The sequence below is a fragment of the Pseudogymnoascus verrucosus genome, assembly GCF_001662655.1.
Source record: "Pseudogymnoascus verrucosus strain UAMH 10579 unplaced genomic scaffold scaffold_10, whole genome shotgun sequence".
Classification (NCBI taxonomy): domain Eukaryota; kingdom Fungi; phylum Ascomycota; class Leotiomycetes; order Thelebolales; family Thelebolaceae; genus Pseudogymnoascus; species Pseudogymnoascus verrucosus.
In genome coordinates this window covers 193,093-215,069 of record NW_017263661.1, presented here as the reverse complement: position 1 = coordinate 215,069, position 21,977 = coordinate 193,093, and the positions used below count along the sequence as shown (strand labels likewise).

The window sequence follows — 21,977 nt, the reverse complement described above, 5'->3', positions numbered from 1 at the left end:
ATAAAACCTTAATAAGCTGACTACAATTGATATTTAAAAGCCTTCATCGTCTCTGTGTGTCCCTTGTTAGCTCGGAGCGCAGCTTCCGCATCACCACCAGCAGCCTCAATCTTCTTGTTTAGTCTGGCTAAGTAGAAACGAATCGTAATAGCGGTCATAGCGCAAAAGAACACTGCAACAGTGAGCGCTGAACCACCCATGTAGTATCGGGGCGCGTCACTGTCCGGGAATAGGTATGAAGTGTAAAAGTGTGTTGCACCTCCGGACATCAAATTGATGATTGCTAATGATGCAGCGCGCTTAGCTCGGGGACGGGGAATAGACGATGAGACCCAGGCGTAGTTAACATTATATACTCTGAGGGTTTATTAGGTTGTTTTTTGTGATTAAGTGGTGTTGTTCTGGAGGAATAAACTTACACGTAGACGCCAAAGGCCATCAAGAATATAGCAAAATAGCGCCCACCGGTACCATTAACAGTCATGGCGAGAATATTTCCAATAACCGAGATGATAAGCGGAAAGCAGATGTGCATGCAGAACTCCTTCCTCTTAGACGACGAATATGCCAATGCAACCGACCCAAGAAACGCAACTGCATAAGGAGGTGCAGTGAGCAGGAGGGTGATGGTATTATTGTAACCCAGCGTCTTGATAATTGACGGCAAGAAGTAAGTGAACGATTGGCCAGTAGTTAGCATCATTTGCATAAAGGTGAAAAGGTAAGTAAGAGGGTCGCGTAGAGCCTGTGACACTCCCCACCAGATTCCAGAGCTGTCTTCGTCGACGATACCAGCAACTTCATTCGCGAGACGCCATTCAGCAAAGAGTCCTTCCTCTTTAGTGAGCCAGCGAGTTGTTCTTGGGTAGTCGGGAAACAGAAACATGGCCAAAATGCCGACCGCAACTGTCACAAGACCTTCAATTATGAATAGCCAACGCCAGGCAGCATATCCGCCGACCCCCTCCATGCCTCCGATGATGCCAGCTGCGATGAGGCCTCCGAAACACGACGACAAGATATTTCCGGCTGCATGCCAAATTAGTATTTGAGAATTGAATAGATCGGTTCTTCGATGAGACGTACCATAGAGAAATGCTATGCGCTTTACCAGCTCTTCTTTCTTGTACCAGCAAGACAGAAGGAATATCACCCCAGGGAAGAAAGGACCTTCCAGAACGCCGATGAAGAATCGCACGACCATAATGCTTTGGAAGTTATGCAAGAAACCTTGCGCCATGCTCATTAATCCCCATGCACAAGTGACAAGTGGGATATAGATTGACGGGCGAACCATTGGCAGGATTGCATTGCTAGGAAGCTGGGTGAGAACATAGCCCTAGAAGGAAGTTAGTACATTTTTAAGCTTGCAATCATAGTAGTGTCATGGGGATACGTACGACATAGAAAATAAGAAGGCATGTGTTGTACTGCGCGTTGTTCATGTTAAGGTCTTTTGGGAGTCCCGCAATCTTTGCGTTGGCGATAGAATTTCTATCTAGAATATTCAACCAAAACCTAGGAACTCTTGTTAATGCCGCAAAGTGATATATAGAGCGAGTTTCTTACATGACAATGATGATTGGCATCAGTCTTCTGTCCATTTTTTTAACAATATGCTTTTCAAGGATGTCCTGCTCCTCTAGTGAAAGGTGAATAAGTTCACTAGGTAGAGGGACCCGAATGTCAACAGCCGCGAGAGGCTTCTCGTCCGATGTGGTTGTCACTGTCTCGACTAACTGAACATCATGCACATCAATCTTAGACATTTCGGCGACGAAAGCAACTTGATGCCAAGTATCGGTATGTGAAACTGAAAGATGCTCAATTGGAATTAAGATTGCGGGGAAAAATAAGGTCCAAAGACCTTACCTTATATACTGCGTACATGAAATATGGTTATCCGTGAAGTCTAGCCAACTAGTGCCACTGCCATCACCACTGGATTGCGGGGAAGATGGTCGGTACTTCGCTAGGAAATTGCGGAGAAGAATAAGCGTGCTGGAGACCTAGGCATGTCAAGCACTTGTAGGCTTTTCTCCGAGTATTGGTATAAAGTTTGCAAGTCCGGATTTCCGAATATCCGGAAAACAACGCTACGCCGGAAATACCCCACGCCAGTAGCCATCAGTCCCTCGCATTTTTTTGACATCGAGCCACTCCGAGCCAGATGAACTAAATCTTTGGAGTAAAACTTTTTTATCTTAATTTGGCCACATAGAATCTTCTCCTTCTATAAAGACAGGGCCAAAATCGTTGAGCGTAGTCAAGAATATCAAACGCCATAAACCAATACCACAACAACAATCTACGGCAACGATGGCGGCTGATATTGCTCACTCCTCGACCATCCAGCATATTTCGTCACAAAGCTTCTTGTCACCAGTCGATACTTCATTAGTCTATTCTAGACGACAGCGAACGTTTACAACAAATCATGTCCCACATACCATTGATGAGTTGATGCGCCTCCGAGCTTTCCATCAACCAGAAGAGCCAATCCTTGCATACCCAGTTCACAATACAGACTACGTCGAATACACATACAGGGAACTTGATGTGTTTGCATATCGTGTCGGACAGCAATATGTCCAACACACGACGCAAAGACGGTCATCCGCTGAGAAAGAAAAGGTGGTGGCATTGCTTGGGCCATCTAATCTGGATTATTTGATTTCAGTGCTTGCACTGACCAAGTCAGGTTTCACAGTGATGTTCCTCTCAACAAGGTTATCTGATGCTGCGTACCTGTCGTTGTTGGAGAGTACACAATGCCGAGACATAATTATCCACGAGTCGTTTTCTACGACCGCAGAGCGATTGCGGAAAACAATGCCTGATTTAAGCGCTTATCCAATTGCCCAACCGGCATCTTACGCATTTACAACTCGAGAGAATGACCAGGATACTTGCCTGGATTATCATCTCGATCTCGAGCTTGAGGCTCTGAAAATTTGCTGGATTATCCATTCATCGGGATCCACTGGATTGCCAAAACCAATTTTTCAAACTCATAGGGCTGCTCTTACGAAGTAAGCTCCTTCAATTTAGGTTCATGGCCACAACTAACCATCAATCTAGTTATGAAAACAACCTCAATATGCGAGGGTTCATCACGTTACCACTATTCCATGCACATGGTATTAGCAGCGTTTTTCGAGCCTTCACATCGATGAAGAAGATTTACATGTATAATGCGAATCTACCACTCACCCATAACACACTACTCAGTATCATGGCTGAGCACAGTTTCGAAATACTTTATGGCGTACCGTATGCCCTAAAGTTACTTGGAGAGACCGAGGAAGGAATTAAGGCTCTCGTCAAATTGCAAGTGGTGATGTTTGGTGGATCTGCGTGCCCTGATAGTCTGGGGGATAGGCTAGTCGGCGCTGGGGTAAATCTCATCAGTCACTATGGCACGTTAGTACAGCGATTTGACTCATATTCCAATAGATTAATTGCTAATATATGTCGCAACAGTACGGAGACTGGTCAATTGATGACCTCATTCAGAGACCGCAGTGATAAAGTTTGGAACTACCTACGGCCATCAGCCACCTTGATCCCTTTCCTGAGATGGGAATCTCGGGGACTGGACCTTTTCGAATTGGTTGTGTTAGACGGATGGCCTTCCAAAGTGGCGACAAACAGATCAGATGGTTCTTATGCGACGAAAGACCTTTTCACACCTCACCCCAGCATCCCAAACGCTTGGAAGTACAGCGCACGGCTCGACGATACAATCGCACTTCTCAACGGAGAGAAAGTTGGCCCAACTGACATGGAACAGGCTATTCGCGACAACAAATACGTCCGTGAAGCAGTAGTTTTCGGTAACGGGAGGCCTCAATTAGGCATGATGATTATTCCATCCAAAGAGACAGCCGGCATGCCTGAAAGCCGGATCCTTGAACATATCTGGCCAGTTGTAGAGTCATCTAATGCGGCAGCCCCAGGATATGCTAGAGTCTCCGTGGAGATGTTGAAGCTTCTGCCAGCAAGCTCGACGTAGTGAGTTTATTACTGCTATTAATTATCTACTATTCCTAACCATTTAATAGTCCCCAAACAGATAAGGGAACTGTTATTCGCCAAGCGTTCTACAAACTCTTTGAGAAAGAGATAGAGGATGTTTACTCAACATCTGAGCTATCACCATCAACTAATGCTCCAAGCACAGAGCCTGAGATCCGCGCCTTCTTGAAGGAGAAGGTCTGCACCTTGAATGGCCAAGGAGAGCTTGACGATGACACCGATCTTTTCTCCGTTGGCCTTGACTCCTTGCAAGCTTTACAGTTGCGTTCGCTCATTCTGAAGAAGCTTCCGGTGTCTGGGAAGGTACTCGCCATGAATTTTGTTTTTGATTTCCCATCAGTTAATGCTCTGACCAGAGAGCTAGTTTTGTTACAGGATGGCCAAACTTCTAAATCAATACCGGTTCAAGAGCAGATGGCTCAATTAATTGAAAAATATGGAAGCTTTCAACATCACATACCAAAGCCTAATTCCAATGAAGGCCAGTACATTGTAAGTCATATATGTCTGAGGCATGACTTTCGTCTTTTAACAAGATTTAGGTTTTGACTGGCGCAACTGGGTCACTGGGAGCACACATCATAGCCCAAATAGTACTGCTCCCTGGCGTTAAACAAGTCTACTGCTTTGTTCGTGCCAAATCAGAAAGCGATGCCATCACGCGCGTTATATCCTCGATGAACACCCGAGGCTGTTATCATCAGTTGCCCCTTGAAGCTCGAAGAAAAATTGTCGCGCTTCCATCAGATTTCTCAAAAGAGGACTTAGGACTTGGCTCGGCAGTATATGCTGAGATTGCCCTCAATATTACGTGCTTGATCCATTGCGCCTGGTCTGTGAATTTCAATTTAAGTCTCCAGAGTTTTGAGAAAGACTGCATTGCAGGTAAGTGAAATTTGTCAGGGAACTAATAATATTGTCTAATCATTCAATTTTACAGGAGCTAAGCATCTCATGGGCCTTTGCTTGTCAGCTGGTCGACCATCACCTGCAGCATTCAATTTCTGCTCCTCCGTCAGCGCCGTCGCATCAACGCCTCCAGGAGAGGCCGTTGTTGAGGACCTCCCGCCCAACTTGGATTATGCACAAAACATGGGCTATGCACAGTCTAAACTTGTGACAGAGAACATCGTACACCAAGCCGCATGTCAGACCGGAATGAAAGCACGCACCTTACGTGTGGGCCAAATTGTTGCAGACACACAACACGGAATCTGGAACGCAACCGAAGCCATACCTCTGATTCTACAAGCCGGCAAGACCATTGGAGCCATCCCTGCACTTGATGAGTCTCCTCTCTGGCTACCTGTTGATGTGGTTGCGAAAGCGGTATCCGAAATCTCTATCTCGGACTCCCCGGCTGGAACCACAAACGTCGTAGCTACGCAATCCTTCCACTGGACGCGCGACCTTCTCCCAAAACTCCATGCCGCCAGCTTGCAGTTCGAAGAACTCGGTCAACGTGAATGGATCTCGCGTCTAAAGGCGTCGAACCCAGATCCAGTGCAAAATCCACCTATCAAGCTCCTCGATTTCTTTACCAAGAAATATGACAACGACAACATCGTACGCAAAGGCCTACAATATAACACCCAGCGTGCACAAAGCCTATCGCCGGCTCTCGCGATGGCGGAGATCCTGAGCCAAGAACTCGTTGACAAGTTCGTTGGTCATTTCATCACCACATCATGGAAAACCACGGAAAATATCCAAGGCACCATCATCGTCGTCGCTGGGCCATGTGGCGCTGGCAAATCCACTGTAGGCACAGAGATTGCACGTAAGCTGAATTGTTCATTTATCGAGGGCGACCAGCACCATGATGTCCAAGCCCTGGCTAAGATGGCGAGTGGCCAAGCTCTCGACGACGAAGACAGGTGGTTGTGGCTTGCGCGTCTACGAGCTAAGGCCGAGCTCGAGATCTCAACGAATGGTAAGGGTGTGGTAGTTCTGGCGTGCTCCGCGCTGAAGGGCAGATATCGAGATGTACTGAGGGGTGTAGGGAAGAGGATTAGAACCGTGTTTGTGATGCTACAGGTTGAGAAAAAGGTTGAGTTGGCTAGAAGGCTGGAGATGCGGACGGGCCATTATATGAAGGCTGATATGGTGGAGTCACAAATGGCTATTTTGGAAGGACCACGGGTTGACGAAATTGATATTTTGCCAGTGGATGCGAAGAATATGCCGCAGGATTTAGCAGAAGAGGTTTTCGGTGTTCTAGGATTGTAAAATATAAATTATAGGGATAGTTTGAACTAGAAGGCACATCTTAGATATGAAGTTACTTATTTAAGACTTCTTGGTAAGGTTTCAGTAAATACAATTAGTGGAAATCTACCATTCTTAAGCTTATTCTAAAAGTAGTCTTCCTCATACTGTGTGCTAAAGGCATCAAAGTGTTCGGGCAAACCTAAAGTCTCTGTTAGTAAATAATAGGCAATATAGCTTTCATAATACCTACCTAACTGGTCGAGATATCCCCAAGTAAGCTGGAGGGTATCATTTTCCATTATAAGGCCGGAGCCGGAGTCTGGGTATTCTGGAATTTGTATACCCACTTCCTGACCCCCTGTCTCAAAGCCTGCCTCCATTCCTACACCACGCTCGTTATTACCCCCTTCCCCGTAAAAATTCCCATTATACACTGGCTCAATCGGGTGATTATGCGGCAACAATCCACTAACTTCGGTGGCATTATATCTCATTCGGTCACCCTCGGAATCAACCACAGCATCTCCCATTGACCGCATCGCCCTATTTCTCAACCGCGTCAGCAGCGTATTATACCTCTTACTATGGCTCCCCTCTGGTGCTAGGTTCTCGATGTAATTGCGGCACTTGCCAGCTGCTGCGAAATAGCTTTTACCGCTTGGTGACACCAAGGAATTCGGGTTAAGGCGATGGTGGATGATGTAGATGTAGAGTGTTGAGATGGCACACAGGGCGATATATTGTGTAAACCAAAACCCTTTTATACTGCAATTAGGGGGACTATTAGTTAGTGATTCCATGGTTTGTGCCGCAGATTAACCTACAGATTGCCATCATCCACAAAACCTTCCACTAAATAGGGTCAGTGATAATACAAAGGTTGTAGAATAAGACGTACCCGTGTCGATTATGACATACGCTGCACTGATACAGTCGCGGACATATTTCTGATGTTCCAAATCATCGTCGTCAGGTCTGTCTACCTGGCCCAGCGTTGAAAAATTCGAGAGTAGGAATTGACGATTGATTAAAATCCGCATATGAGCGTGTGATAGCTTAAGAACACTATTCTGACCTGTCACTGTGTTAACGTTTTAAAATTAAAATTTACTGACATGGAGTGTTTACGTTCAAACATCCGTTTCCCAGTGAAGGTTCTATGTGTTGGTCTTAAAAATTGAGGTAAACCTTGTTCCCAATCGTCGAGGAGCTTCGTAACCAAGCCCGCTTTCGTCTGAAGTTCTCCACGGGTCAAAGGTCTAAGAGGATAGAGCATATCTGTGGCATTTCCCATGATGGTAGATAGCCTGCATCAGTTAGCGATGTTGTTATACGTTGAAGTTCTTTACGGTTAACGAACTTTGCATGGTTGATCGAAGCATCCAAAAGTCCTCTCAAAGGCAATACTGCTATTAAGTCTTTGTCTGTAAATACCATGTCATCGTCATCTACATTCACCGGATATTCCTGATCAATATCTTCGTCGCGGAATATACGTGGTCGACCCTTCATAACGCTTAGATAACGATCCAAAATGTAGGAACTCCAGAAGGCTCGCTTTCGACACTCCTGCTCGACAAGCCCAACTTTCCTTGACGTTTCGGTTTTGCGATGCAGCCCCATCGCCATGATTATGAGTGTTGTCATACCAAAGCGGTACCAACATTCGTTGATACGGAACGTGCTTAGCAGATAAAGACACATTGCGAGTCGAGCCTGGACACTCTCGAGTTGTGGGGGCCCTGGTTCGGTTTCGAGAATTGAGACTGCCTTCTCGAAATAAGGTGCGCTACAATAGTAAGCATTACTCAACCTGTATGTCATTTTCTCACCTTGATTTTGACCCTCTTTGAGTCATGTCTTCATATTCAATCGCCTGCGCCCACACCAAATATACAGCCGCCGCTCTCACACCCTCAAGCCTACTTTCTTTTTGTTTAGAATTGCTCGTATCTGGACGCAAGCATAGCTGGCACGCCCAACTCTCAACAGTTGGCCGATGAAAGAAACGATAGGTAGGAGTGGCAAATTCAAAGTATCGTGCCAGCATGCGATCTGATTCGTCCTTACTTGGCATCACAAATCTGTCGGTGGGTCGCGACAGAGATGGCATATCCCCACTGTTGAAAATTGAAGCTGAAGCCGGGCTTGCGTACTCGACATCTACGGCACTGCCGACAGCATCGTTCGAACCTTTCTGACTCTCGATATGTTGTACAGCCTGCTGTAAGAAAGATAGCCCCGAGGCAGCTCCGACATAATGATCTCCGCTGTCATAGACAGCTTTGGTACTTGAACTACTACCGTTTGATGTAGATGCTTTTTCAAGCTCTATTCCCACAGAGACAGCAGTATTGGTGGTTGATTGTCTTGGAGAATTCGGCTGCCTCGTTTTTGCTCTCGTCTTTCTTCCATCAAGGACGTCATATACGCAAACGATGGTGTCCTCACAGCACCTTATGCAGGGCTTTGTAACTGAGCATGAAATTTTCTTCCTTCAATCTGTTAGCCATGCTTATTTTCCAGTAGTTCATGAAGCCATTGAATTAGAAGCATAAATTTCTATCCATGTCTGAATTTACAGGGAAAATGGAACCATAATATGGATCTAATAGGTAGACCTCAATTCTCCGAGTTGTAAATAAAAACACCTACATGCGACAGCTCTCACATGCTTTGCTGACCCTTCGTCTCTTCCTATTCTCAACATTTAAGGTAGTGGTGCCTAGTTCTGTGGCGGGGCCCATGTTGGCTTCAATGCCACTTTCCTCTATCCCGTCTGCTCAAGTTTGGGTCGGAATCATGAGATTGATGATTCTGCCGGAGATTCGGAAGACTGTTGAACTGGCGGACCGACATATATGGGGACGAATGCGGGGATACCCCTTCTTGCTAGCGTAGAGCGGGGGCGGGACGGAAATGTCCTTTTCCGAATATCCGAAGTTGCCTTCAAACCCCACCAAAAAACGATGGGTGTTCCATATTCGAATGAATCAACCCTAACTGAAATCCAGACTATGTATGATTCGAATTTTGAATATACCAGAGCCGGAAATAGGTAACTAGTTCGCCAGCGGGGTGATCTCTAGCCTGCGGGGTAGTTTGGGTTTTTTTTATTTTAAATACTATGTCAATCCCTTTCTTGTGCAAAACCCGATTTGCAAGTTCACGTTCGGTACAACAAATAAAAAATGTCTCTAGGTCGAACATTCACTTTAAACACTGGCGCGAAAATCCCGGCCGTGGGGTTTGGAACATGGCAGCAAGTAAACCAATCCTATATTGTTAAGAAACAATTTGTCACAGTCCAAAAAGCTAACACATCAGCATTAGAGCAGCTCCTCGCGAGGTTGAACAAGCAGTGGAAACCGCTCTGCGTTGCGGTTACCGCCACATCGACTGCGCTTCGATTTACCGCAACGAAGCCGAAGTTGGAGAAGGCATTAAGAAGAGCGGCGTGAAGCGCGAGGAAATCTTTATTACATCTAAGCTCTGGAACGCATCTCACGAACCCAAAGACGTCGAATCAGCATTAAATAAGACGCTCGCAGATCTCGGAACAGAATATGTTGACCTGTACCTCATGCACTGGCCATGCGCCTTCGCCGCCGGTCCAAAATTCTTTCCCCTAGACCCAAAGACTGGCGTTTTCCGCCTCTCTGACACGCCTTTCACCAAGACGTACGCTGCGATGGAAGCGTTGCTCGAAACCAAAAAAGTCCGCGCTATCGGGATTTCAAATTTCAATATCCCGCATTTGGAGACGCTTCTTAAGGACTGCAAAGTTATTCCGTCAGTAAACCAGATCGAGAAACACCCTTACCTGCAGCAACCCGAGCTTGCTGCCTTCTGCAAGTCCAAGGGCATTCTACTGGAAGCTTACAGTCCGCTGGGAAACAACCAGACAGGCGAGCCACGCACAGTCGATGATGCGAAGGTGCATGAGGTTGGTAAAGGATTGGGATTGGATCCCGGACAGGTGCTTGTTAGCTGGGGTGTCCAAACAGGACACGTCGTGTTGCCGAAGAGTGTCACGGATAGCAGAATTAAGAGCAACTTTGAAGATAAATTGTTGCCAGAGAGTGCGATGAAGGAATTGGATGCATTAGAGAGGCATAAGAGGTTTAATTTCCCAGCTAGGTGGGGATATGATATTTTTGGCGAGGCTGGAGAAGAAGAAGTCGCAAGGATTGCAAGAGAAGCTGGAGAAGAAAATAAAACAAAGTTTGTTGTTTAGGTCAAAGAATAGTCATTTGTATATAAGGCCTTGTTTCCACTCCTATGGCTCACTTCAAGATTATAAATATCTTTTTTTATTGTAGAAGCTGTGGCATTAAAACTCGATCAAGCGAGCGAATGGTCTTAAAACACGCCTATTATACTGATAGGCATACTGAGATGGAGCTTACAAAGGGGATTTGTACCTAGGGTGTATGGAAGGGATTTCATTAATGTGAGATCAGTCTTGGCTATGATGATAATTTGTGGTATTCTTGATGTGTCTATTTAAGCTCGATAAGGTTGTAAAGTGCCCTGCTACGAGCCACGGTGTAGATAACCTAAATAGGAAAGTGGTGTGTCATGTTTGAAACTCAAGGCATTAGTTTGGTTGTACAGAATACCTCGCTCAGGTGGCATTTATAATTCCTCATAGATTAGCAATTTTAGAAGAGAAGAGAAGTCGGGAATGATTACTGTGGAATATTGAGATGGGCACAGAATACGGGGATCCACACCCAAAACCGCGTGGTTTTCTCTATTACAAGCAGTATGTACAGTATATAGAAATATAAAGATCAAGTAAATTATATGACTATCTAAATAACCTACGTAGTTACTGTATATGGAAGGTTCCTGGAGGGTGGCCGAATATCCTACATGTAGGTCTTGCCAGGTCTTCTGGTCGGCTGGGTCAGCTGGCTTCACACCAGCTCTCGCATGTGAGATGTCTCGGGGAAAGGCCCAAAGTAGGGCCAATTTTTCGGCAAACCCCAGTTTCCCCGAATCTCCAACACATTACCCTTGCCGTTTCCCTAAGAATTTTGCACGTTGTCTAATAGCGGAAGGCACTCGGCATTCATTCACCGAAAACCATATCGCATAAGACAGCGGCCCGCCCGGTGATCTACAGTCCACAAATGCTTGTACAACCCCACAATTGACCCTGCGTTAGATTCGCACATTTATATTAAAGGTTTCTCAACGAATAGATATAAAATGGCTGCGAAGTCGCCCAAAGTTCATAGAAGTCATTCTTACTATTCTCTCATATTTTGGCATCTTTTTGATTTCGACAATGATGCTCACATCCCTCCGTAGCTGCGGCAGCGCAGTGGCTCTTATGTTCTGTCTTCATGTACATTTAGTACTTGGAGCTACTATGAAGGTTACTAGCTTCGATGGCCCTGTCACCAAGGAGGAGCTTGATTCTTTCAGCACCTATATTGCTACGTTGCAGCCCGCGAAGGACAACGTCGGCAATAACTGGGCACAAGGCCACAGCGGAGAAGAGACAAAGGCCATGGGTGTTGTCTATCAGATATCTGGCCAACAGCCCGTTCTCGATAAGATGCTTAGTTATTGCGATGCAGTGTTATCCGAGAGAAACGACATAGCTGCGAAACCTGTTGGGCAGCACAAGATTTGGACGGGGGATATTGCGCCAGTTTGGCCCAACGATCCATCCACGAAAGTTATCATCACGGGTGGCGAGCAAGGCGATCCGGTGGGCCATTTAGCAAGCTGTGCGAATCTCATACTTGGGACTAAAGCACTTTACAACCAGGCTGTTACAATTGGCGACAAGAATCACTATGGCAAGACATACCTTGAGCGAGCCAAAACATATCTTACTCAGGCCGATAAAGTAATGTCTGGACATATCCTCTCTCGACTACTCGACCTCTCCAATGGCAATAAAATGTATTTCGCCAAAGATTCTCCCTACAAGGGAGGTCAAGCCGTCCCTTGGAACCAACAGATGATGTTCAACTATGCCTTCCAGAATCTCGTTGCAGCCCACACCATTTTGGGCGATAACCCCGCGTTGGTATCTAAATACAAGAATATTATGACTGCAAATCTGAAATGGTTTTTTACTGGTGGTGGATCAACAATCAAGAAAAGCAAGAAGGGGAACCCGATTTACGTCTGGAACTATGCAATGGACCAGAATAACGTGGAGGATTCTAATCACGCGTCTCTGGATATCAATGGCTTCTATCGAGCCTATGTTGACGGTAACTGGGCGATTACGGCAGAGCAAATGAAACCATTTGCTAATGTGTTGATCGATGTAATGACACTCGGGAACAGCCAGTATGCAGGTACAACGGATGGTAAATGCGCAAGTGGAAACGGCATATGCACCAATTACATTCGCAGCGGATTCTTGCTGGTCAGCGAGTTTCGCCCGGATCAGTACAAGGCAATTATGGGAGCGGATTTCAAGGAAGGAGGCACAGTAGGCAAGGTCGATTTATTTTCCCGGTTTTTGTTGGTGAAACATAGGAGAGCTACCGCAAAACTTTAAACACTATCATTCGAGATGATTTAGATTTAGATGCCACTAGATTTGATAATAATATTTATACTCAGTCCACACATACAAGTAATGCAAAATGTTCGTCCCATCTAGTATTTTAGGTCAAAGTGAGCCAAAACATTCATCACCAGACGAGTCATTTCTAATTAATCGAAGGACAAAATTTGCGCAGAGATTATTTGCAAGAGGGTTGAGGAAGGATCCAACCCAGTTATCGGCTTAGCCGTGATGCTGCTGGGAGTGCCCGTCGTTGCCCGAGGGCCCCGGACATGTTCCCTTGGGTGGGTTCGCAGAGGTCGGAATTTCCAGTTGTCCACAATACACCGTCTTCTTCTGCTGGGAAACCCATTGCTTCCTGATCTTTGGCAGAACGGTTCTTCCGTTGACCTTGATCAAGGTGTTGGGAACTGGCTGCGGCGCCCACGTCGTCGAGTGGAAGATACCAGGATAGCTGGCGTTGAAGGTGGTGTCGGCGAGTGCTGGCGTGCCTGTCCAGCTACGCAGCTTGTCATTCGTGTGCTTGGCAACATTGCTGAAGACATTGGCGCCCACATCATAGCGGCCGAGAGTGTGGGTATCCCAGTTGGCCTCAACGGTAGCAATCTCGGAGTAGTGGTTGTAGAAGTTGGAGTCGGTGGTGCCGACAAGGTTCTTGGGGATGGCGTCGCCGAGAAGGACAGAGAAAGCCCGGTTCTGCTTGGGGTACGAGCTGTTTTCGTCGAAGGTGATCAGAACCATGGTGTTCTGCATGAAGTTCTTGTCGTTGAGAAGAGGCTCGAGGAAAGTTCGGAGCCAGGCACCAGCCGTGCCGATGGGGGCGTCATGTGCATCGCTGGTCATGTTTGGTGTGATGAACATCCATTGTGGCAACTTGTTAGCTTTCAAGTCCTGCTGGAACATGGTAAGATTCTTGATCTTGGAGAGACGGTCTGCGTCGTTGGCAACGGAGTTAAACAAGACTGCTGGGCTTTTGGATTGTAAGTCTTTTACTCAATATGCATGTGGTCGAGGACTTACTTGTGTTTGCGAACATAGTCATTCTTGCCAGTTTTTTGGTTGACCCATGAGAAGCCTTGGAATCCACTGTATGGCATATCTTCCTGATAAACACCCCAGCTGATCTTCTTGTCCTCGAGAAGATCCACGACGGTGGAAACATTCTCTGGCACGGCGATGAATGGGTCGCCGTTCAGCCCGAAGTAGTCACCGCCAACGGCGGCCATGTAGTTAGGCTCACTGGGATGCGTAACAGCAAAGTAGTTCTCCAGAGTGATGCCCTTCTTTGCGAAGAACTCGAAGTTTGCTTCAATTCTATAGATTAGCTTGGGTTATCACCGAGAAGCAAGAATTGCAGGGAATTATGGCTGAAACTTACCTTCGGCGGCAGCTGATTGAAAGTCTGTATTCTCAAACCAGATTGTTACGAAGCGGTCAAAGACTTTGCCCTTGACATGGCTCGTTGGACTCTCGGTCTTGGCTGTAGCTTGAGCAGCATAGACGGCGGCCGGGTCAGTGGCCGTAGGGTTCGCGGCTGGGGTTGAGGATGACTTTGGCGCAGCAGCAGCCACAGCAACTAGAGCCGCGGTGTAGATTCCGGTAGAGAAACGCATGGTGTTGGATGTCAAAGAAGGAGGGGTCACTGAAGCTTGAGCTGGGATGGAGGGCTGCTATAGACATCTTTGCGGCCTTGGCCATGCTTCTATTTGTATTCTTCGTGTCCCGTCTCTTCGAATTCTGGGCAACGGTGGCTTGGCAATGCGTGCAATGGTATCTCTCGAAATACGATCCTCTCCCGCCCTTCTCTCCAAACTCCTAATGATATTGCAAGGATGTTACCACGAGCACAGGGACACGTGGAGCGGTCCCAACTGATTTAATACTTGAGCCAATTAGAGGCTGGCCATTAGAAGTTGGAAATCAGAGATTGAAGTTCCGAACCCTGATATTTACTTCTTCAACTACCTCGTTGGATAATCAATAGGCTTCTTTAAGAACGTGCAAAAAAGATGCAATCAGGCACATTCCAAATGCGTGACGATCTATTGGTAGACATCTGAGATGCATGGCTATGTATGGTGGAGATTCACCAAGATCTACGACCACGTTGTCGAGCAATAAGCCACCAGTTCTTCTGCCCCCCTGACGGTTACAAGACCGAAGCCGTGCGCTAGGTGATTCTTAGTAACGCTTAATACAAACAAGCATTAGCTCATACTGCTTACATAATACGACTGAGCACGTGTACCTCTTTTATAACAGTAAAGATTATTTTGTAAAATATAAGCCAGCTTTTGGCCTGCCAAAGTGTAGCGCACCACTTTTACCTAGTTCGATTGTTCAACAGATTATTATATATGTTCCCGCCTAGCCGTGAGTTATTCTCCCTCGCGGGCCGGCCGAACCGCAAGTTTTTCAACTTGCGAATAGGCCAGCCCAACCATGAGATAAGGGTAATTTTACATATTTTAAAAGCCAATTTAGACTATTACAACTTCTCCTCTATTACTACTTCCACTATTAACAGATATAATTTACTAATATATACTACCTTAATAAAATGTACAATGTTAAGAATTAAAAAATGCCTTCCTATTATAAGGGTTATATCTAGTAAATTAGGTGGTAAACACACAATTGAGAAGGTATCTTTAGATATATACATTTTATAAATTATACTGTAAAGCTACCTCAATCTCATGGTTGCCCCGGCCCAACGTGAGTCGCAAAATCCGTGGTTCGGCGGACCAGCTCATGAGAGAGAATAACTCACGGCTCTGCCGAAATATATTCTTTGTTATACCACCAGAACCTTGATACTTCTCGCGACTCTTGATCAAGTCACCTCAGGCTGCTTTTGTACCATTCTCAAACAATGGAGGGCCTGATTGTTCAAATCCAAGAGTTAGCTCATGAGACTGACGATGCTGGACGAGTGGAAATCTAAGATTCTCTTCGGAACCTTCAATATTCCTTAGAAACTCCGTATGAGACGCTGTTGAGGATTTCGGCTCGAGTCTGTTGATCCGTTTCTCTCGTTAAACAATGAACAAAGCTAAAGCCTTTCCCGTAGCATCTTCAAACTGCCGGCGCTCGCATCGGGGCTGATTCTAAGATCTTCGGTGCCATTGCTCAGAGTGAAAGCCTCTAACTACCAGCGAACTCGCTCAGCTGTCTGGCGCTGCACCAGAACTTATGGGCATGTATTTTGGTCTATTATTGAGGAATCCTGCTGACAACTTCCAAGGCCGAATCCTGCGATACCTTGCATCAGTGGGGATGGTGAAGGAGGAAAGAAAGGATGCCTATTCTGCGAACAACATCACGAAAGTCCTTGCCGACCCAAACTACGAAGCCGGAATCTATCATTGGCATGCAACAATCCCGCGTCTATATCGCAGCTTAAATCTAACCGTTATCTAGTTATGAAAATATCGGGAGGGGATAGTAGCTAGGTCATAATACCTCCTCCACAAGACAGGCATTTGCCAAATATCCTTATCCCGCTTCTCCTTAAATTGCACCATGCATAAAAGGAATTGATGAGTTGATTAATAACGAGAACAGGCAAATCAGTTATAAGCAAAAAAACATTCATAACTGTTTTCTCTTTACTCTTCGTTATTTCCAGTCGCCCCCACACGTTCGAAAACAGCTGTGGTATGCTCCCAAGTCTTTTTCGGCCATCCACCATCTCTATATTTCTCAAAGACGTCTCCTGCAGGCACAGTCACTACTTCGCTTGAGTTATCGATTCGCCATGCACCTGGTCCAAACTGATCACTTGTTAGGTGGTAAGCCTGTCTCTCCCCACATTCCTCTGGTGTAATTCCAAAAATTAACTGCACCACAGTGATCATGCGGCAGAATACCGCCAGCATCACACTCCAAACCACTCCGGCCGATTCTTCTGCAGTCACTCTAATGAAGTTGCCCGAGTTTACTAACCCAGGGAACACATGTAGGAAAGTAATCCTCTCGTCGTCCTTAGCTAGGTGCTCGAGCGCCAAGCTCGTCATGGTGGTGGTGTGGGTGATTACTGCATCTGCAGACCATTGAGTTTCTAGGCCAATGTCATCGTCAAACATTTGTTTCTCCTTGCCGCCATTGAGCAGGGTAAGGACTCGTGGCCGCGAAGATTGGCGCAGAAGAGGCAGAACATTCTGTATAAGGCGCATTCGAGAATAGTAAGAAATGGCGAAGCAGGTCTCGAGGCCTTCTTTCGTATCTACACATGTATTAGTACCGTGTCCTTCAAAAATGTAAGGTACGTACACTTTGGTCCCCCGAAAGGAATACACCCAGGGCTCATAAACAACAAATCCACCTTCTTTTCAGAAGCTGCGATTTGCTTGCACACCGCATCGACATCGGAGAGCAATGATACTTGAGCTTCAAGAAACACAAGTTTACAGCCAGGGTTTAGTTTCTCTAACTTTTTCCGTTGGCTCGCAAACTGAGCTGACGATCTTCCAATGATATAAAAGGTCGATGTCCGTAGCATACCAACCATCGCCTCGAGCGCGCCGGCGCCGCTACCGCTTGTAGCGCCGGCAAACACACACACGAGTTCAGGATTTTTCTCTTTGGCAAAGCGCTCATTGCACTGCCTGATTGCCGTAGTCTTTACCATCGTTTCCAGTGGCTTCAAATGTTAAGTGCTATGGTGGTGTCTGGAGGATTGCCGTTATTTATCCGCACCACCAGCCAACACAACCATTATGACACAACGGATTTTAATCATACCACTTAAATCCGTTCGTCTTTAAATTTTCGCTGCTTTACGCGCCAACTATATACACGATTGGTTCAATGCGTCTTTAGGTACATTGTATTCGCTCGTTTGTGAATATAACGGAGATATGAAGATGTTCTTATGTCCGCCGTTCCTATAAATTAATGATATATAGGGGTTGGCACTTGCAACCAAAGATTCCTTGGGGGAGTTTAAGGCTTCCATAGTTATCACTTACAGTCACTCTAGAAGCTCATGAATCTGCTATCCTGGTATCACCTCCGACGCAAGCATATTGATCGAATTATCAAAAACCCAATTCATCTGAGGCTTTACCTGCGAGTGAATCTCCAATGGAATTCCCAGAAGTAGATATAGCTGTTCAATAGGAGAGACAAATTGGTTTGTATTGAAATAAAATCCTAAAGGACTATTATTTTGATTTATATTATTTTTCTTATGATACAATTGATTTTATTTCGGAGATAATATTTTAGTCGATTGACTAAATTCATTTATATGTTGGCTGAACATTGCCATCTAGAGCCTTGATTCCTACGCGGCAAAAATGACAAAAATATCAATTTAGCAGCTTTAAATAGAAGTTAATACCGTAAACGTATGTTCCCCGGTGGGAATCTCAGTCACTTGGTGATATGGACAATCCGGTGAGTTGTGGTCTGGGTGCCAAGAGAAGTGTCAGGGAAGGAACAACCGATGGCTCTGGTTCCTTCCAAATTAAGAGCCGATAAGGATAACAAAACTCGAGGACAACCTCCAACCATCCATCCGCGTCGTTTCCACATCCAAAGGCTTGAATTGTCCCCTGGCGGCCTACAAAGTCCTGCCTTTGCTCTAAACTGCGCCCAAAATGGCAGACACAATGGCTAGCATAGCGCTCCCTCAACGACCAATAATCCCAATCAAGAAAGCACATCGGAAACGCAAAAGCGACCAGGATAATGCACAGACTGGCCAGCACGAGCAGACGGGGCCAGCTCAAGATGAAACTTCTGACGGCTGGTGGACAGAGGTGCGTTACCCTCCCCGAACCCTCGCAGCACACCCAATTAACATCATCGCAGATTATACACCAGCACCACACCCTCCTTACATCGCATTCACGCATCCTCTCCGCGATCCTCAAGACCTCACCGCCTGCCTCGGCGCGGCACGACACAATCTCTAAATTCTTGGCAAATACGAAGGAGATGCTAGGGCAAGTAGGCGGCTTGGAAAACAACACGAAGCGGCGCCGCAGCGGCGGGTCGGAGGTCTTGACGGAGCCTGGCGCGAAACGGAGGAATGCAGCGGAAGAGGAGGAGGCGGAGCTGTTGAGCCCGAGCCCGAGCCCCAGTGGAGAGGAGCGCGGGACTGCATCGCATGCTCTGCCGGTACAAGGAGGGAAGAAGATGAGGGTGGAGCGGGTGGAGCCTCCGAAGGAGGTGGAGGTGGAGGTTGATGATCTTCGTGCGGAAGTGGAGGCGCGGCTGAAAGTGAAGGAGAGGGAGAAGTTGAAGATGAAAGAGGGGAGTAAGAAGAGGAGGAGGAGGAGTAGCACGCTCGAGGCGGATGAGAGGAAGAGGGAGAAGAGGGTTAAGAGGGAGAGTTTTGGGAAGAAGAGGGGGTCGCCTGAGGCGGAGGTGGAGGGGAAGGAAGACAGGAAGAGACGCAGGAGGGTTACGTGAAATTAATGTTGGTCGAGGAAGTGGGCGCGAGTTATACCCTGGCTTCAATGTCTGTATATAATCGCATAGGAAGTGTATGAGTGATTGATACCAAGAGAAGGGTATATCCCGTACTGTACACATTACTACAAGCTCTGCCAGATAATCCTATCGCGAGCTACACTCTTATATACACTTCCACCTCATTGTCGTCGTAAACCCTGATCATACAGCTCCTCATCTGTCAGCACCTATTTATCTCCCTTTCCCCAAGTCCACACATCCCAAATCTGATCCATAATCAAATCCCCATACCCCTTCCCCTCCTCGGCGGCCTTCTTCTCCCTCTCATCCCTCTGGGCCTTCCACCCCTCCTTCGGCCTACTATCCGTCGCACTCCTCAGCACCTCTCCCATCCTGATCTTCTCCTGTAACCGCTTCTTCTCCTCCGCCTTCTCAGCCATAAACCCCGCTGCAGAAAACTTCGCCCGGTCAACTATTGTCCTCCCTGTGTAATCTCCCATCAAGTAGTTCCCGCTCAACCCCGTCGACGCCAGCGCCGCGATGGTGTAGACGTCCATCTTGCGCGGCGGCAGCGCAATCAGGAGCGGACAGATGACGAGCGCGCCGAAGGAGGTGTAGCGGAGTAGGGAGCGCTGGCGCGCGATGGTTTCGGGGGAAGATGGGAGAGAGTCTTGAGAGGACATTGTGCAGGTTGTGGGATGTTGTGCCCGGTGCCTGGCTGGTTGGAGTTCTCGATGCGACTGGTTGTGCCGGGTTGTTGTAGGTCGACTGGTGGTTATATCGGAGAGATTATGGTGTCGCAGGTATAAAGAGGTGCAGTTGCTCCTGCTTTATTGGCTTATTCGTGTTTTATGGGTATTAATGGCGTTGAGGACTTGATTTCACCTTGAGGACCCTTTGCCAAAACGATTGTAGATCGCAAAATAAATATCGGCGCACGTGCAGATAAGCCAATCGCCCTGGTGCAGCCAACCAACACCCACCAAGAGGCTCAGAACCGCCAACAGACACTATTATTGCTTGAGTAAATGATAGTAACTAAAAAGTAAAATAACGCCTACAGACTCTATTGTTGCTTGAGTAAATGATAGTAACTTAAAGTTAAATAAAGACTCTATAGACTGTATTGTTGCTAAAGTAAACGATAGTAACTAAAAGTTAAATAAAGACTCTTAGAAACTGTTAGTCTTTCAATACTATAGACTCTATTGTTGCTTGAGTTAACCATAGTAACCAAAAGTTAATTAAAGACTCTAAACAACTTAGAAACTGTTAGAGTCTTTTAATATGCTAGTTACTGAAAAATTAAGCCATAAGGAGAAATTCCATTAGGTGTAAGGCTGCGAATAGTCCCTCGTAAGAGTTTTTAGTGCAAAAAAACAAAAAGAATAAACGACGTGGGCAGGATTTGAACCTACGCGGCCGAAACCATATGATTTCTAGTCATACCCATTAACCACTCTGGCACCACGCCTTTGATATGGAAGGAGCTACCTACAACGCATAATATAGGCAACAAAAACAACTACGATCTGTTTTTTTTTATACCTATTTGCACTTTCCCCCACAACGTATTTTGTGATATTTCACACCCTGAAATACAATTTCTTGACAATTTTCTATTTTCAAGAGACGATACACATGCATTAATTTTCTGCAAACAGTATCGTCAAATCGTGCCCCCAATATTTATTTAATATTGCCCTATGTGTGCTACTCATCAATTCATAGATAATCTACTCACTAAAACATACACCTCAAAGCCAGTATTGAAGTCATTTCATTACTTTTCCTCATCACAACTCCCGTAACGCCGAGTCTGTAGGTCTCTATAGCTACAGCAATCCCACCCCATGCCAGCCCAGCCATTCACATCTCAACCCATCAAGCCCGTCCCCTACTCCTCCATCTCCTCCGGCGCCTCCCCATCCACCTCCTCCACCGTCCCACTCTCCGCACTCCAATACGCCACAACACGCACCCTAAACTCCGCTGTCGCAACCCCAAACAGCTTCAACAACCTCGTCTGCCTACTATCCAACACCTGCCCCTCGCGACACACCTCATACTCATTCTGCAGGGTGATCTTCCCCTTACTCAAGCTCGTCGGCACATTCAACCTCCTCAGCTCCGGCTCCAGCCCATGCGCCATCGGCACATCGCTCTCGGCCGCCACCTCCCCACCGAGGGAGTACACGATCCCCTTTGGGATTGCGAAGCGGCGGGTGGCGCGGGTGCCCGCGCGCGCGAAATCAGTAGGCGTGTTGGCGGCGAAGTGGGCGCTGACGTCCTCGGGGCTGCGGTCGGTGAAGAGGAGCCCGACGTTGCCGGCGAGGTAGGGCGCGAGGAGGTGCGTGTTGGTCTGGTAGGCGGTTTCGGGGGTGGAGCCCAGGGCTTTGGCCATGACCTTTGTCTTGCCGAAGAAGAGGCTACGGGGTGTTAGTCTTGCGATCGAGGGGGGAATGGGGAAATTGGGAGGACTAACCGAGAATCGCTGAGGTCGGCGCGCACTTTCTTCAGGTAGGTGTTGCGCATGTTGTCGACGCTGAAGACGAAGATATACTTGTACTTGTCGATGCTCTCCTGGACATTGGCGAAGAGCTTGAGCGTGAGCTCCTTGCCCTTCTTATCGACCTGGGTCAGGTGAACCACCTTGGCGCGCTTGGATTTAGGCATTCTGGCGGTGGTTGAGATGGGAGTGTTTGGTGGTGGGGTTTGGGGAGGTGGTTTTTCCGTAAATATGATTGTGAGATTTCTATCG

At 46.8% G+C, this 21,977-nt stretch overlaps 10 protein-coding genes and 1 non-coding gene across 11 annotated transcripts; 4 read left to right on the top strand and 7 right to left on the bottom strand.

Moving 5' to 3' along the window:
• Positions 1-20: 20 nt before the first annotated feature.
• Positions 21-1,769, bottom strand: VE01_03313 (uncharacterized protein; the record flags this gene model as incomplete). Its single annotated transcript, XM_018272808.1, has 5 exons — positions 21-357; positions 420-1,029; positions 1,087-1,339; positions 1,401-1,518; positions 1,570-1,769. The coding sequence occupies 5 exons, from the start codon at positions 1,767-1,769 to the stop codon at positions 21-23; spliced, it is 1,518 nt and encodes a 505-aa protein (XP_018132462.1).
• A 356-nt stretch (positions 1,770-2,125) lies between these two features.
• Positions 2,126-6,300, top strand: VE01_03312 (putative NRPS-like protein biosynthetic cluster). The gene is made up of 6 exons (XM_018272807.2): positions 2,126-3,032; positions 3,082-3,423; positions 3,484-4,014; positions 4,065-4,530; positions 4,581-4,923; positions 4,979-6,300. The coding sequence occupies exons 1-6, from the start codon at positions 2,320-2,322 to the stop codon at positions 6,265-6,267; spliced, it is 3,684 nt and encodes a 1,227-aa protein (XP_018132461.1). The 5' UTR covers positions 2,126-2,319; the 3' UTR covers positions 6,268-6,300.
• A 77-nt stretch (positions 6,301-6,377) lies between these two features.
• Positions 6,378-9,084, bottom strand: VE01_03311 (uncharacterized protein). Its single transcript, XM_018272806.2, has 8 exons — positions 8,905-9,084; positions 8,082-8,744; positions 7,610-8,038; positions 7,378-7,556; positions 7,148-7,324; positions 7,074-7,101; positions 6,500-7,014; positions 6,378-6,448 (listed from the first exon to the last, which is right to left on the bottom strand). The coding sequence occupies exons 1-8, from the start codon at positions 8,994-8,996 to the stop codon at positions 6,393-6,395; spliced, it is 2,139 nt and encodes a 712-aa protein (XP_018132460.1). The 5' UTR covers positions 8,997-9,084; the 3' UTR covers positions 6,378-6,392.
• A 157-nt stretch (positions 9,085-9,241) lies between these two features.
• Positions 9,242-10,498, top strand: VE01_03310 (uncharacterized protein). The gene is made up of 2 exons (XM_059463521.1): positions 9,242-9,511; positions 9,583-10,498. Exons 1-2 carry the CDS (start codon positions 9,441-9,443, stop codon positions 10,484-10,486), a joined length of 975 nt encoding a protein of 324 aa, XP_059319881.1. The 5' UTR covers positions 9,242-9,440; the 3' UTR covers positions 10,487-10,498.
• An 823-nt stretch (positions 10,499-11,321) lies between these two features.
• On the top strand, positions 11,322-12,796 carry VE01_03309 (uncharacterized protein). Its single transcript, XM_018272804.2, has one exon. It carries the CDS (start codon positions 11,546-11,548, stop codon positions 12,779-12,781), a length of 1,236 nt encoding a protein of 411 aa, XP_018132490.2. The 5' UTR covers positions 11,322-11,545; the 3' UTR covers positions 12,782-12,796.
• On the bottom strand, positions 12,736-14,919 carry VE01_03308 (uncharacterized protein). Its single transcript, XM_018272803.2, has 3 exons — positions 14,169-14,919; positions 13,811-14,096; positions 12,736-13,760 (listed from the first exon to the last, which is right to left on the bottom strand). Exons 1-3 carry the CDS (start codon positions 14,401-14,403, stop codon positions 13,013-13,015), a joined length of 1,269 nt encoding a protein of 422 aa, XP_018132491.1. The 5' UTR covers positions 14,404-14,919; the 3' UTR covers positions 12,736-13,012.
• A 1,482-nt stretch (positions 14,920-16,401) lies between these two features.
• On the bottom strand, positions 16,402-17,423 carry VE01_03307 (uncharacterized protein; the record flags this gene model as incomplete). Its single annotated transcript, XM_018272802.1, has 2 exons — positions 16,402-17,018; positions 17,066-17,423. 2 exons carry the CDS (start codon positions 17,421-17,423, stop codon positions 16,402-16,404), a joined length of 975 nt encoding a protein of 324 aa, XP_018132496.1.
• Positions 17,424-18,181: 758 nt separating this feature from the next.
• Positions 18,182-19,370, top strand: VE01_03306 (uncharacterized protein). Its single transcript, XM_018272801.2, has 2 exons — positions 18,182-18,558; positions 18,611-19,370. Exons 1-2 carry the CDS (start codon positions 18,397-18,399, stop codon positions 19,211-19,213), a joined length of 765 nt encoding a protein of 254 aa, XP_018132497.2. The 5' UTR covers positions 18,182-18,396; the 3' UTR covers positions 19,214-19,370.
• On the bottom strand, positions 19,252-20,116 carry VE01_03305 (uncharacterized protein). Its single transcript, XM_018272800.2, has one exon. It carries the CDS (start codon positions 19,897-19,899, stop codon positions 19,444-19,446), a length of 456 nt encoding a protein of 151 aa, XP_018132498.1. The 5' UTR covers positions 19,900-20,116; the 3' UTR covers positions 19,252-19,443.
• Positions 20,117-20,609: 493 nt separating this feature from the next.
• Positions 20,610-20,691, bottom strand: VE01_03304 (the record flags this gene model as incomplete). Its single annotated transcript has 1 exon — positions 20,610-20,691. It is a non-coding gene; the product is annotated as a tRNA-Ser (tRNA).
• Positions 20,692-20,884: 193 nt separating this feature from the next.
• On the bottom strand, positions 20,885-21,945 carry MRT4 (mRNA turnover and ribosome assembly protein). Its single transcript, XM_018272799.2, has 2 exons — positions 21,702-21,945; positions 20,885-21,645 (listed from the first exon to the last, which is right to left on the bottom strand). The coding sequence occupies exons 1-2, from the start codon at positions 21,890-21,892 to the stop codon at positions 21,114-21,116; spliced, it is 723 nt and encodes a 240-aa protein (XP_018132492.1). The 5' UTR covers positions 21,893-21,945; the 3' UTR covers positions 20,885-21,113.
• Positions 21,946-21,977: the final 32 nt, after the last annotated feature.